Below are 15,751 nucleotides of genomic sequence, written 5' to 3'. Positions count from 1 at the left end.
CATATCGCTACAACCAGACACCGAAACAACATTTACATCCACTCCTTTCAAACACGCCGGAGCCCTGTGACACGGGCACTCCGTTTGTCCCCGTTCTGCAGACGAAGAAGCGAAGTCCCAGAGAGGTTAAGGAACTTGCCCAGCGTTGCTCAGCAAGACGTGCAGAGCCGGGGTTTGAACCCGAGTGGCCGAGCTCCTGCCTCTGCGCCTTGAACTGTGACAGGGTGTCGCCTCGTGATAAACACCCAGCAGTTTGTGCGGAGACCACCTGTATCCCAGGCAGTGAGGGGCGGTGGGAGGCGGCAACGCGGTGGGGCAGATTCACACCCGGGGCTGGGGGCGTCCTCGGATCTTTAGGAACAGTGGGTGGGAGCCGGCAGAATCTCAAGGCTCCAGAAGGGTGGCACGGCCAGATTTGGCTTCCTGGAGTTGATTCACGTGGAAACGCCCGCATCCCGGCTGAGGCTGACCTGCGTCCGTGGCCGTGGCCACGGGCTCTGAGAGCGCCCTGGTGGACACAGAGCTCGGCGGATGCCCGGCCTCGCCGGCAGGCTGCACTGAGAGTCCACAGGCCGGACCTGGGGACGGCAGGCTTGGCCGGGCCAGGTGGAAGGGCGAGGGCCTTCCCCTGGGAACACGCGGCCGGGGCAGCCGCGTGCTCTTCCCATGACATCACGGCCGCCTCCCAACACAGGAGGCCAGGGATTCTTGGAATGCCTCGTTCACCCTGGAGCAGAAATAATGCCTCTCCATGGCGGTGCCTTTGTCCCCCAAAGGCTCTCCAGGGCTTCGTTGTATGGTAGCCAGACCGGCCCTGTGGCCAGGCAGGATGTGGAGTAGGGGTGTCGAACTCAATCAGAGAAGGGGCCAAAATCTAAAATCCAGCCTAAATCGCGGGCCGAATGGTTTACTGAACAGTCATAAACTGACAATGTCATAAACTGACAGCGGAGTGCAGTGATGACAGCGCGGTGCGGGCCACGTTGCAAGGCCTGGCGGGCTGGATTTGGCCCACAGGCCTTGTGTTTGACACATGTGATGTGGAGAATGTGGGACCTTCCCTGCTGAAGGAACACCTTGAGTGGGGGCGAGGTATTCCCATCCTGCAGGTAGGAATACTGAGACTTGGGGGGGGTTGGCTGGTTTTGGCAAACCACCCAGCAAATTGGTGCTGAGCAAGGTGGGTGAGAGCTCGTGGCTTTGCCAGTGGGGTGGCGAGGAGGGCCTTGGAAATGAGTGAGGCTGAGCCCATCCAGTTCCCCAAAGAGAACTGTTTCCCCAGGGCCTGCCGTGCTGCAAGATGGAAGAAGGTAGTAGCCAGGGCCTGTGGCGCCTGCTCCCTTCCCCCAGCGCGCGGCCCCAGAGCCAGGGGGCCACCCGAAAACTCAGCCCCACCAGCAGCCCTGCCCACAGGCCCTACCACAGGAACTGGCAGGCCGTAGGGAGGGGCAGGATCATTCCCAGCGCGATGGAAACCCGAGGGCCACACGTGGTTCTGTGGTTTGCCCCAGACGCCGCGGAGCCAAGGCTGCAAGGCCGGATTTCCAAACCTCGACCCAGAGCTCCGTCCAAGCCCTCCCAGGCTTCCCTCCCACGGCCCAGCTTCCCCGCGCCCCGTGCCCTTAGCCCAGCCTGCGGCCTCTGCTTCCGCAGATCCGGCCCCGCTGCCAGCCCGCAGCCCCTCCCCCCACAGGCTTTCACCAAGGCCTGGGCTCCTCTGAACTTGGTCACAGTGGCTCCACCAGGAGTGCAGGCTGCCCCAGGCCCCGGAGACCCTGGAACAAACAGGCCTCAACCATTGTGGGGCGAGAGAGTTCAGGGCACACAGGCTAAGACCAGACTCTTCATTCAAATCCACGCTCTGCCTCTTGCAGGCTGAGTGGCCTTGGGCAAGTCCCTACCCTGCCTATGCTTCCCTGGCCTCGCTATAAAGCAGGCTAGCAACAGTCTCCCTCTCCGAGAGCCGTGCCTGGCGCATGGTTAGTGCCCCGTACACGTTGGCCTGCTTTTAGTCCTCGTGATCTCAGGTCCGATCCTGTTCCGCCGAGCAGCCCCCTTAGCCGGGGCTGGCGTCAGGGGTGTGTGCTGCCGTGGCTGTCCTGGAATTCTTAATGGTGTTCAAATAAGAGGCCTACGTTTTATTTTGCACTGAGTGCCGCACGTTAAGTAGCTGATCCTGCTCGAGACCAGACTAGGACAGACAACCCCTGTGCTGCTCTCTGCTTCCTTTCCTCCGTGACTCCTATTCCCAGTTGTGGCCAGATACCGTTTCTGGGATTAACGGATCAGCATCTGCCTCTTCCAGTGGATTCTAAGCGCCATGAGGGCATAGCCCCGTGTCTGAGTCAGCGCTGGGTCCCCAGGGCCTGGCATGTTTCCGGGCTCGCTTGAGGCAGGAATGAGTGCCCGGCCCCATGCCAGACCCCAGGGAGATTCAGAGAAGGTTCTGCCTCATCCCATGGGAGCGGGTGCTGTAAGGGCTTACGTGAGGAGCACACCAGGCTGTCTGGCTGTGGCAGAGACTAGGGAGGTCCCATGCGGAATCGGAGGTGGGATGGGGGAGGGGGGTCCTAAGGGCTGGGAGGCTCCTGGGCAGAGCTGGGCCTTGAAGCCAGTATGGGATTAGGAGAGGTGGTTGAGAGACTCCTTAGGGACAGCACACAGCTCTGTGGCCGCCACCCCACTTCCCTCGCAGGGCTCCCGGAGCGTGGCCTTGGGCAAGCCCGTGGCCACCTGAGTAACCCCCAGGCAGAGCCGAGTCCCGAACACGCGGAGTTAGTGAAGCGATCACCGGGCCGGCCTCCCCCTCGTGCTCCCTGGTGCCGTCATTGTGTGGTTGGTGAGAAGTCTTCCCTCTGCGTTCAGGGCGCAGGGGTGCCGCTCCGACCCCCTCTTTTCCGTTCCAGAGCATCCCGTGGCCAGGTGAACATCTGGTTTCTAAAGCTTTCGGCCCCGAGTGAAACCCCGAACCTCTCGCATGAACTTTTGCCTTGGCTGGCAGACGCCTCCGTCTTGGATTATTTCCTGCCCGACTCTAGGTGAAAGGAGAGCCCGCAGCCTGTTGGGGTGGGAGAGTCCAGAGCTGGGCTGACCGTCCGGGGCAGCAGGGGTTTCTCTGAAGCACAGGGCACTCTCCCCTGGCACCGTCCCGAGACCCCGGTGGGGGGCGTGGGCCTGGCGTCCAGAAAGCTCACCCGTATGGTGCTGCCAGGATGTGGTCCCTCATCAGCGCTTTGCCATGATGCCCTCGGTGCCCCTGGGAGCGCTGAGACCTCGGACAAGTGACCGTTAATCCGGTCAGAGAGCGGTCAGGCCGCCCCACGTGTGCAGGCACAGACCGGGCGCTAGGACAGGCGTGCAGCAAACTAGCTGAGCAGCCCCAGGCGAACAAAGCAACCTCTCTGAGCCTTTGTTCTCCCATCTGGAAAACTGTCCTACTGTCACTCGGGTAACCCTCGCAGCCAGCCCTGAGGTGGGGCCGGCACAGCTGGGAACTGACACGGAGAGAGGCAAATGCCCCCGAGCCTCCCAGCTATGAGCGGCCCGGCTGGGCTCTGAGTGGGTTTCCATCATCTATTCAGCCCCAAGCGCAGAGTAGGTGCTCAGTTCATCTGGGCTGTTCTGATCCTTGTCCCTCTGGTGAGCCAGTATCGTGTTCCCCTTGGTTGGCTGCCTGAAGAGAGAAATCATTTTTCCCTGTGTCTTCCCCTCACTGAGCATCATTCTGCAAACTGGGGTGACGGGCAGCCTTTATCCTGGGCCCCCCTAAGCTCAGCAGACCCCTCTCCCCCCTCACCCCCCCCCCCCCGACCTGCACCTGCGCCTGAGCCTCACCTCTGCTGGCGCTCTGTCAGGTGGCTGGGGCGGGGAAGGTGAGTGCTGGGCGTGTGGAGGTGGGCAGGAACGGAGGCGCCGGAGCTCCCGAATAAGCAGTCATCACTTTTCCTGGAGGCAAGAAATATGAACCCGGGAATAGTTTTCAAACCACTTGCCCTAGGAATTTTGCTTTCAGAAAATGTTAAGCAGACCTACAAATTATGTGGTAAAGTGCCCGACATTTGAGGGGACCATAATAAGTCGGTGGCCCTCGGAATATCTAGTTGGGAATGATTATGAAATAAAAAATGAGCAGAGAGATGTTTGTCTGCATTTGGACTGCTGTTAAAATCATTTCTCAAAACAAAATCTGAAGTTATTCTCCCGACACCCACCTCCCAAAATGCAGCTGTGGTGTTCCCAGAATTTTTTTTTTTTTTTTTAAATAAAAGAAAGAGTGAAACAAGAAGTCTGATTTCAGGACCCAGAGAAGAAAGAATAAACTAAATGAGTGATGGAAACGGCATACTAACATTTCCATTCTCAGTAAAAAGAGCATTATTTCCCTAACAGCAGGTGTTACCAGTAGCACAAGTGGAATATTAATCTTATCTCCTAAGCTGTCCCCCACCCACCGCCACCAGAGAAAGCCTCCCTGGAGAGATTGGAACATAATAGACAGACAGCGAGCTGGATCCCCACCCCCTCGTTTGCTTGTGGGGCTGAGGACTGCATGTCCTAATGTGTCTCCAAAACATGGACCCACATGTCCGTGTATCCGACACCGAGTGCGCCTTCCTTGCCCGGCTGCTGGGAGCAAAGGCAGCGTCTCCCCAGCCCAGCCAAACCTAAACCCACAGGTTTCCTGGGGAGCAGCCAGCTGGACCCTGGAGGAAGGTACCGCCGAAGCCCAGGGCCAGCACACACCGGGGAAAGGAACTGGTTTTGGCAGCTCAGGCAGCCGACAAATATTTGTGAATGGCCAGAGCAGGGAAGCCTGGATCTCCGTTGTCAGGGACCAAGGCCCAGTCCCGAGTCTGTTCCAGTGGGCTGGGCCCTCTCAGTCCTTTCCCAGGTCAAGGATGTGGGCCTCACAGGGCTGTCACCACAGCCGGTCTCAGCTGTAATTCAGTCTTTCTCTCCCAAGAGGGCTGGATGTGAGAGTGAGCGGGCACTGGGTGCTGTGATGAGCTGACAGGCTGGGCACACGTCTGAGAGCCTCTGTGAGGCCCTCTGGTGTGAGACTTAACCTGACTGAGCCTCAGTTGGCTTATCTGTAAAACGGGAAGAAGGTCTTGACCCGCCTGCCCACAGAGAACAAAGCAGGGCCTGGAGCAGGAAGGAGGAAAGGGGAGAAGAGGTTTTGTGCCCTTTGCCTCCATGGCATCTGGCTTTTCCCTACTCTCCTAGGGGCCACCCAGCTAACCTTTTGTATCGCCCGGCACCATATCAGCCTTCCTCTGTTTGACTCGGTCAGTCTGGCCTGCCCAGTGCGAGTCTGAGAAGACTTACTATTGCCCAGCACCTGGGTATTCTTGGTCTTTGCTGTATTGACAGGGCTAACTGGCTCTAAGATCTTTTGAACTAGGAGGACATGGAATTCTAGCACACACACACACACACACACACACACACAACAACAACAACAACAACAACAACAACAACAACAAAATCCTGGAAGAAACAGCAGAAGCTTTGCAAAGACCTAGCTGGATTTTTCCTGAGCCTTGACAACACCCCACCTTCCCACCTCCCCCAGCCCCCATGTAAAAATTACCTCTTCCTCCTCCAGGGAGAGGGAAGTTTTGCTGTGTTTTGTTTGATTGGGGGGGAGGGGGCAGATTTGAGGAAGAGAGGGAAATCCCTGGTATGGGAACTGGGAACCCAGACAGTTTGGAGACAAATGCTGGGAAGGGCTGGGTCAGCCACTCTCTTGGGGGCAGTCTTGGGCCATAGCTGCAGGCACCACAGAAATTCTAAATAAGGATGACAAAACTTGTAAGAATCAAACATTATCTGCCAGGGAATTTCCAAAGTGCTTCTCTGGGCTTAAAAATTACTCACGCCCTCGAAGAACAAAGAGAACGAAAGGGGAAAGGGCCAATTAATTAAAAGTAATTTAAGAATATAAGTAGGGAGAATTCACCAAAGTCACAGGCGAGTGGTGCCCTGGGGAGGCGGCGGGCCATGGAGTGGCTCTCCCGGCCAGTGGTGATCCCTGGGAGGAGCATGACTCCGTGGCTGGCTTTGCTGATGGGGCCCATCTCTTCCCTGGGTGTCCACGCTGGTGAGCCCTCCCCTGCCGTCCATCAAACTGACCATCGTTGGGAACTTAAAGCAGTAGCCCATTGAGATCGAACCCAGACAAGGATGAAAATACCACGCAGGCCTCACATTCAGCATACAAGGCTGCTGTAAATGTTTCTATAATGACTCTTAAACTACTAAAATAATACAGACAATAAAGCCCCTGGACATTGTCTATCAAAACAAGCGTAAGAGGGCTCCAAAAGGTGGAGAGAAGGCAGACTGGCTGCGACCGTGGCACCTGAGGAATGACAGGATAGTGACTGGCCTGAGTTTTTCTCTTGGCCTCATAGATCCTAGACTTGGAGCTGGAGAAGCCGGCAACCCAAAATGTCAATAAGCACAGGCAGACCCAAAAAGCCCAAACAGAAGCCTGCCCTTCGTAGCTGAAGGGCCAGGAAAGGGGCATCGGTCACAAGACAGGAAATTTAGACAATAGCTGCTCTGCTCCAGGCAAATGCCCCAGAAAATACTCACTCCATCCCCACCCATGCCAGCAAAGGCCAAGTGAGGGGCTGAGGCTCCACTCTCCTCCCCAGAAGGGTGAACAAGACACCCTGTGGGCATCCGGAACTCCCACCCCTTGGGGTGTCAGAGGAAGCCCAGGGAGAACCTGACCTCTGCCCCCCTTCTGGCAGCCACGAGGTGGAACAGCCCTTCCCAGCACCAGAGCAGGGTCAGAGGAGACGGGGTGAGAGTCTCGCAGCAGAATACCCAAGGTGTCCATGTTTCAACTGAAAACCTCTTGTCGTGCCCAGAAAAACCTCAGTTGAATGAAAGGAGACAATAGATATCAATACTGAGATGACAGAAATGTTAGAATCACCTAAGATTTCAAAGCAGCCAACATCAAAAAGCTGCAAAGCACAAATCAGGAACACACTCCAAACAAAGTGAAAAATAGACCTTGGCAAAGAAATAAGAAGATATAACAAAGAACCAAATGAAAACGTAATAATTAAATTAACACAATGGATAGGCTCAGCAGCACAGAGGGAAGCCAGGGAAGAGCTGGTGCCCTGGAAGGCAGAGCCATAGAAACGATCCAGTCTGAGCCACAGAGAGAAATGGACTGAAAAAGAACGAACAGTCCTTAGAGTCTAGAAAGGAGAAGCGGGACCGGGTGGGGCTGAGAAAGTACCCAGCAAGGAATGCCAGGGACCGTCTCCTGCATTGCTGACGGAATGTCAGATGGGACACAGTTCAACATTGTCGTAAAAAAATAAACACGCAACCAACCTGGGGCCCAGCAGTGGTGCCCCCAGGCTCCATTTTATCCCAGAGAAACAAACACTGTGTCCACACAGAAACCCATACACGTGTGTTCCTAGCAGCTTTATGTGTAATAGCCAATAACCGGAAGTAGCCAGCTGTCCTTCCACGGGTAAATGGTTAAACTCACTGGTACATCCACACGATGGAATACTAGCCGGCAGTGAAAAGTGATGAGCTGTTGATGTACACAGCCATGTGGACGAATCTCCAGGAATTATGCTGAGGAGACAAAGTCAATCCCAATGGACTTTTGATTCCATTTATGTAACATTCCAGAGATGACAATGTTGTAGAAATGAGACTAGGTGAGTTGTTCCTGGGAGCTAAGGAGGGGCAGTGGGAGGGAAGCGAGTGTGACCATTAAAGAGGGGGATGAAAGATCTTTGTGGTGATGGAAATGTGTTGTACCTTGAATGTATCAATGTCAAAAATACTGTACTGTAGTTTTGCAAGACATTTCCATGGAAAGAAACGGGGTAAAGGATATAAAAGATTTCTCTGCAATATTTCCTACAACTACGTGGGACTCTATATAAAAAGTTTAGAAAAATAAATGCATGTTCATTTTGAAAACCATTGTTAACATTGTGGCATGTATCCTTCCAGAATTTTATATGCATATAAATACTTGCCTTAAAAAAAAAAACGGACTTGTGCTGCACACATTGCAACACGTGCTTTCTTCCATCAACAAGAGTGAACTCCTTCACCACCTTCTTAATTGCTCCATCTTGTTTCTTTGCTGCTACAAGCATGGCCGTTAGGAGCATCCTTATACCTGCATCCCTATGCACGTCTTGGGTTGTTTCCTTTGTAAATTGCCGCAAGTGGAATTGCCATGCAAGGCCCAGTGGTTTGCATGTCATAGAGGCTTTTGTAACCAACTGTCCAATTTCCATCCAGAGCCATACAGATGTCTGCTTCTCATACAGCAGTCCCCCTTATCCACGGTCTCATTTGCCACAGTTGCAGTTACCCAGGGTCAACCTTGGTCCGAAAATATAAATGGAAAATTCCAGAAATAAATAATTCATATGTTTTAAATTGCACGCCACTCTGCGTAGCGTGATGAAATCACGCACCATCCCACCGCTCCCTCCCGCCCTGGACATGAATCACCCCTTTGTTCCGTGTCTCCACGCTGTTCCGTGCCCCCACCACCATTTAGTCACTTAGTGGCCACCTTGGTTATCAGATCCACTGGCATGGTATCACCGTGCTCATGTTCAAGCCACCCTTGTTTTACTGAATGCCCCAAAGTGCAAGCGCAGTGCCACTGGCCGTTTGGATATGCCACAGAGAAGCCGGGAAGTGCTTCCTTTAAGTGAGAATGTTGCATGTAATGGGGGGGAAGCCACATAGTGTATAGAGGATTCAGGCAGCCCCTGGGGGTCTCGGCATATCTCCCCTGCGGACAAAGGGGAACTACTGTACTCAGTGTATTATAACTTATCATTTGTGCGGGAACAAAATGAACGCCATACACCTGTCTCTGCCTTAACAACTAATTTTCCCTAAAAACCCTGCCACTTCGAGAAAGCTGTTTTTAAAAATGTTATCAAAAATATATATTTTTTTAATTCATTTTAATGGGGAAATGATGTTCAACCCCAGCCCAAGGTACCCCTAAATTTTCACAGATGCAAAATTATCAGGTGAACATTCAAGTTGAGTTTATATCAGTGATAATAATGTGAAAGGGAACAAATGTAATCCATTCATGAGATGCAATGCAAGGCAGGTCCCGGAGGACGGTGTGGGCCTTGTGTTTTAGAAGTTAACGTCTTTCTGACTTTACAGCTTTTGAGAGGCCCGTGGTTATCTTGTTCGCCAACGGCACTCACATAAAGCCGTGGCACAGAAGGAGATGGAACACAGGCCTTCCGGGGACGGGAGATCCCTGTGCACAAGATGCAAAGATCACCAAATCGCTTGTCTTCAATCCACAAATCAAAATATTTGGCTTGCCCTGTGGCACACAACCCAAATTTGTCCCATATGGTATGCCCTGCTTAGCAAGTATTGTATCAGGTATATCGGTGAGCCTGTCTTCGCATAAAGTCACTATGCTAAATATCACTTCTGTGTTTGTCAGCTCGGGTTGCCATAACAATATTATCATAGTCTGGGTGGCTTAAACAATAGGAATTTATTTCCTCACAGTTCTGGGGGCTGGAGGTCCAAGATCAAGATGTCGGCAGGTTTGGTTTCCTTCTGAGGCCTCTCTTCTCAGCTTTCAGATGGCCACCTTCTCGCCGTGTCCTCACATGGTCCTCCTTCTGTGCATGAGCACGTCTGTCCTAATCTCTTAGGAAGACGACAGCATGCCCTGGCCGGGCAGCTCATTTGGTTAGAGCAGCATTCCCACCAGGTTGCGGGTTCGATCCCTGGTTAGAGTATGTACAGGAATCAACCAGTGAGTGCATAAATAAGTGGCACAGCACAGCGACCACCAGCCAGGCAGTGCCAAACACAACAGGGACCATCAGGAGTCCTTCCAGGGGGGGTCAGCGCCCCACCCCCTCTCCCTCTCAAATCAATAAGTAAACATTCTGAAAATAAAGACAATAGTCACATTGGATTGGGCTCCATCCTAACAGCCTCCTTTTAACGGAATCGCCTTCAGGAAGGCCCTGTCTTCACACACAGTCACTTTCTGAGGTTCTGGGGGTTGGGGCTTTGACACATGAACTGAGGTGGGAGGAGCACAGTTCAGTTTATGACAACTGTTTATAGCATATTTTGTAATTGTGTTTGGGGAGTAAAAATATAAAAAAAAAAAAAAAAAAGTTGTTTAACAAATGATACAGCTTTTCAAGAGTCATTATAGTTCACAGTCATGACCAGGAGCCCTGCCAGCGTGGCTCAGTTGGTTGAGCAGCATCGTCCCGGGCACCGAAAGGTTGCCAGTTCTACTCCCAGTCAGTGCGCATACCTGGGTTGTGGGTCTGAGCCCCTGTAACCGATCGATGTTTCTCACATCTCTTTCTCCCTTCCTCTCTCTAAGCATGTCCTTGGTTGAGGATTTTATTTTTTTTAAAGTTGTTAACAGGATAGTTGTTATCAGATGCAGGTCTGTGTGTATATTGTTTGCCAGGACAGGTATCGAGTATGTTTGGAAGATTCACAAAATGATAACAGTCGCTTCAAAAGGACACAGAGTGGCTGCAGACAGAGTTAGGAGGGCGCACTGCCCAGCTATTGTACTGTTTTAATTGTCTTCCCCACACATATGCTAATGCATACTCTACCAGGGGAATAAAATACTTATTTTAGCCAAGGATTGATTTAATCCCTCTATAATCTCAGGGACCTGTCATCTCATTCCCTGCTGAATCCCAGGCCTTGTCACAGAGCCTGGCACACGGGAGGCACCCTGTGGGGGTGTTGGCAGAATGACGGAATGAGCAGCTCGGTAAACCCCTCTCTCAGTGTTTGGGTGCAGGGACCCTGCCCAGCCTACCCAGTGACCCTCTCCGTCTTTCCCTGTGGTTTGCAGGCGGCAGCAGAGGCCTCCAGGAGGGAGCAAGCCCCAGCAGCACAGTGACCACCAGCCGGGCAGTGCCAAACACAACAGGGACCACCAGAAGTCCTACCAGGGGGGCTCGGCGCCCCACCCCTCAGGGAGGCCCACCCATCACGGCTACAGCCAGAACCGGCGCTGGCACCACGGCAACATGAAGCACCCGCCCGGCGACAAGGGGGAGGCGGGCGCCCAGCGCAGTGCTAAGGAGACCGTGACCGCGGACAGCCCCAAGCTGGAGGACGCCCTGGGGGACACCGGGCACAGTGGCCTCGAGCCCCCCCACAGCCCCGATGGCCTGGCCCCAGCTGCTTCTGAGAGGCTGCCCCTGCAGCAGCCGGGAGCCCCGGAGGCCGAGGCAAAGCGTAAAGACAGTGTTACCCTCGAGTGCATCGGGGAGCGGCCCAAAGTTACCCTGCTCCCGTCTTCCAAAGACAGGCTGCGGCGGAGGCTGAAGGAAAAGGGACCGGTAATTGCATTTTCACTGTTCTCTTCCACCGGGGAGCACGCGTGAGGCGGGCACGTTGGTGGGTGGGCGCAGGGTTGAGGGCCTGGGGCGCCCTGTAGAGAGAAGCGGGAGCCGCCACTGCCTTAGGGACCCCTGGCACCGGCATGAGCCCCTCCAGCACATTCTGGCTCCTCAGCTTCTGGACCCTCAAGTGGGCTCGTGGTCCCAGCCCCCAGCAGAAAAGGGAGGGGAAAGAGGAAGAGGCCATGTCTGGGGGCGATGGAGGTACGGAGAGTGACACCACTGCCCAAGTCACATCCTGCAAGCAGAGAGCAGGTTCCGGAACCTCACTCCCTGCCCCAGCCCAGAGCTCTCCTTGTTGAGAACAGAGGCCAGTGCAGACCTTCCTTCATGCCCTCGATCCTGCCCATCACCAGCCCTCACACCCCAGCAGTTAAGTCCCTCACACTCTCGGCCACCAGCCTGTTGTGCCTGAGCAAGTACTTTTGTGACTGTCAGCAGCCGTTTTCCTCCTCCTGCCTGCCTCTGGGGCCGTGGCATTGAAACCTCAGGAGGCTGTAGGCTTTCTACCTGAGATTTTCCTCCTGGAAGGGCCCATCATTTTGGAGGGTTCTTTGGTGTGTAGTGTTTGTGGGTAGAAGGCCAGCCCAGTCTCCATAGGGACACACAGCGGTGGCCGTGGCCGTGACCGTGGCCGTGGCCACAGGGAGCCCTGTGTCCAGAGAACACAACCGCCGTGGGCTCCAGGAGCCTAGAGCTACTCCCTGGTGCGTCTGACCAGCACAGCAAGCATTTTGGATGCCACCTTCCTTCCCGACCTAGTCTTCCTGCCCTCCTCTTCTGTTTGGGCCAGTTTTTTATTTGTTATCTTATTTCATCTTCTGTAAGCCCTATTAAACCATTTCTGGATTGAGACCTTGGGTGGACACGTAGACAAACAGAACCCACACACGTGAGAATCCTGGATGAGAGGTAGAGCTCACTCAAAGGGATGTCAGAGGGGCCAAGGGCAAGGGCAGCAGAGAGCATTGGGCTGAGGGTTCTTGGTGGAGGTCAGCATTCCTGGGGGGAGCCAGACCCAGGTTCTAGAAGGTGGGGCCAGGTCCTTTCGTACAGGCCACTCCCCCAACACACACACACACACACACACACACACACACACTTGCACACACACACACACTTGCACACACACACACACACTCGCACACACACACTCACACACACATACACACACTCACACACTCATACACACACACACACACTCACACACACACACACACACACACTCTCACACACTCATATACACACACATACTCTCACACACACACACACACTCACACACTCTCACACACACACATACACAATCACACATACACACACACACACACTCACACACTCTTACACACTCATACTCACACTCACACACACACACAAACACACACACACACAAACATACACAGGACCTCGGTTTGTCTGCCTGCCCCCAGGACGAGGTGGCCGTGGAGCCCCCCGCCCCCCAGCAGAACAAGATGGACAAGCTGATCGAGATCCTGAACAGCATGCGCAACAACAGCAGCGACGTGGACGCCAAGCTCAGCACCTTCATGGAGGAGGCCCAGAACTCCACCAACTCCGAGGAGATGCTGGGCGAGATCGTGCGGACCATCTACCACAAGGCCGTGTCCGACCGCAGCTTCGCCTTCACAGCCGCCAAGCTCTGCGACAAGATGGCGCTCTTCATGGTGGAGGGGACCAAGTTCCGCAGCCTGCTGCTCAACATGCTCCAGGTAACCGACACCGGCAGCTGCGGTTCCGGCCGCCTCCTTCCCCCCACTTCCCCACCCTGCCCCTGGGGTTATTACTAGAGAGAAGGCTGCAAATTCTGACCACGGTTGAACTTTTCCCAAGTTCCGCCCTTGCCCGATTAATTATAGAAAATAAGAAGGCACTCAAGGGGCAAGGGCTGAGTGGCCGGATTTACGTGTGTTTGTGTGAGGGCTCCATGGTTACGGTGGCCCAATATACTTTTATAGGTGCGTCATGTTTAACCGGCCTCTGCCTCGTTCTATTTCCATGATAAGCGGCTGGCTCGCGGTCTCCGGCAGCCTGTGCTTTGACCTCTCACGTCGGAGTAGACACGACCTTGCGGTGGCCTTCTCTCTCTCTCTCTCCTCGCTCCCCGTCTCCCCAAGCCCCCTAGCCCCCACCCCTGGAGGTGGCGCCGTTGGTTGTAGCTGGTGCTTAGATGGGTCTGAGCAGGAAGTACAAGGGCCTTGAGCAGGGAAGGTCTGGCCTGGCTGCTGGTGCTCTGAGCTTCTTGAAACCCTCATGGGGCAGAAGGGAGCGTGGTGATTTAATAGTTTTTTTCCTTGGTGCTTTCCCAGTGAAAACCCTCCGCCCCCGGGGCTGCATCTGAGTGTGTAGTAGGTGTGAGCATGGGCACTTAGACTGAGCCCAGCACAGTTTCATCTCGAGTGTAGAGCTGGAAGGGGGGGGGGGGGGGGGTGATGCCAGCTGGGCTACCAGGGGTGGTAGTAGGTGAACTGGTGGCATCAGGGACAGGTAGCAGGTAGCAGGGCATGGTGGCCACGCCAGGCCGGGGTCTATTCTTGACTAGAGAGGAGCCATCTCTACTTTTATTCTGAACATCAGACTAGTCGGGATAGGAATTGCAGTGCAGGGGAGCAGTAGCTTACAAGCTCTGCGCATTAAGGCTGGAAAAGTCTAACGCGGGTCTCTCTTCACCAGATGACCGTACAGTGGGTCATCCAAACCACAGGGCCGAGCCAGAGGGTCCCTGCTCATCATCCCCTTAGACACCAGGTGTGAACTAGGACAGATGGCCACCTGGTCTCAACCACCCTGCCCGTGGTCTGCTGTCTTTCCCCTAAGGACAGGGAGGCAGGAGCCTTCTCCACGCCCAGCCCAGAGGGCCCCATCCCGCTGTCCTCTCCTCTTTCCGAGGAGCCCGCTCTGCAACCTGAGCCCTCGCTGGCTGGCCTGGGCTGCGTCTCCAGCTCCGGGCCCCGATCGGGTTCCCATTCCTGGATCGCCCACGCTCCCCTGGTGACGAATTCCCGCATTACCTGAGGGATTTGCACATTGGACATGTTCCTTGCAGGCCGGAATGTCCCGGGAGCGTGTGTGGGGGGTGGCATCGGGGAGTCCAGGGTGGGATCAGCCTGTGGCCGGTGGCCTTGGCTTTCGTCCTTTCTTGAGAAGGGGCAGGATAGGGCAAGATTTCTGGACAGTGGCTGCCAGATCCCGCTAACCTCGCCAAAGCCACACAGACGGACACACAGGGCATGGAGTGATGCACCAGCCGGGAAGGGCAGCCTGACCACGGGACTGCCCAAGATCCTGCCCAGGTCAGGCCTTTCTCCCAGTGACCCCAGGTTAGAGCGGCCTCGCCCACAGTGCCCCTCATGGAATCAGTCCTGCAAATGCTCACCCACAAAAGGGGCTCCGTGGCCCGACACTGGCCTCTCCATTAGTCCACATGCAGACTGGCCCGCGGCAGAGGAAGGGAACCTGTTAGGCTGCCTTGAACTCAGCACAGTCCTCCCCACAGCCCCCACCCCACCCCCCACCCCACCCCACCCCACCCCCCACACACCACACACACACACACACACACACCGCTAATGGCTTCTCGCGGGACTGCTGTGCTGAGAGACACCGTCTGGCAAACACCGGGGCGGAGAGAGAGAGGACTAAGCTGAAAGCTGAGAAACAGGGCTTCTCGACCAGGTTCACACCGTCAGCCAGAGCTTGGCTCTGCGCTCTCGCTGGGCCAGGGCTCAGCTGCTTAGCACCCGGTGGCGGGGGCCTTAGGGTTCTGTGCTGTGGGAGATGACTCGGGCTGGGGAGGGAGCGAGGGGCCACATGGCCTCTTCCTTCCTCACTCTCCCACGACCGGGCCCTGGCATGAAGCCGTCCTGGGTCCCCCTGGGTGCCCCTGGTCCTCAGAAACTGGCTCCCCCCATATTGTGGCTCAAGGTGTGCCAAGCCTCCTGAGGCCCCCTGTCTCTGGGCAGAGGAGAGCTTCCCACGGCGTTTGCTTGCGAGGAGCATTTGTGGGTTAGGTGTTTAGAAATGTAAACGTCCTTGCCTTCCCCCTCTTCACCACCCCCAACCCCAGCTTTCATGTAAGCTGAGGAGGGGGCCCCTCGAAGGGCATAACCAGGGGCATGAGCTGGGCACTTGGGCCTCCTGGGTCGCCGTTCAGGGCCCCTTGGGCTCCCGAGGAAGGCAGGCTGGATGTGCAGCTCCTTACAGACCCCCCCACCTCCGCTCACCAGGCCCCGAGGAGGCCACCACCCGTGTCTTGCTGGGCCTCCATGGGCCCTGCCACTCCTCTT

General features: G+C 55.2%; 1 protein-coding gene across 5 annotated transcripts in view; it reads left to right on the top strand.

The window, feature by feature from the left end:
• The window catches only part of CTIF (cap binding complex dependent translation initiation factor), a 222,083-nt gene that overhangs the window by 133,046 nt on the left and 73,286 nt on the right, over window positions 1–15,751 (top strand). For all 5 annotated transcript variants that reach the window (XM_084887413.1, XM_084887414.1, XM_084887415.1 and 2 more), the window contains 2 exons: window positions 10,898–11,390; window positions 12,878–13,177. In XM_084887413.1, coding sequence (XP_084743539.1) covers window positions 10,898–11,390; window positions 12,878–13,177 — 793 coding nt within the window. The remainder of the gene's footprint in view (window positions 1–10,897; window positions 11,391–12,877; window positions 13,178–15,751) is intronic.

The sequence above is a fragment of the Pipistrellus hanaki genome (genome assembly GCF_964339955.1).
Source record: "Pipistrellus hanaki genome assembly, chromosome: 6".
Classification (NCBI taxonomy): domain Eukaryota; kingdom Metazoa; phylum Chordata; class Mammalia; order Chiroptera; family Vespertilionidae; genus Pipistrellus; species Pipistrellus hanaki.
The sequence above is the reverse complement of the archived record's forward strand: the minus strand, read 5'-3'. Positions and strand labels throughout refer to the sequence as shown.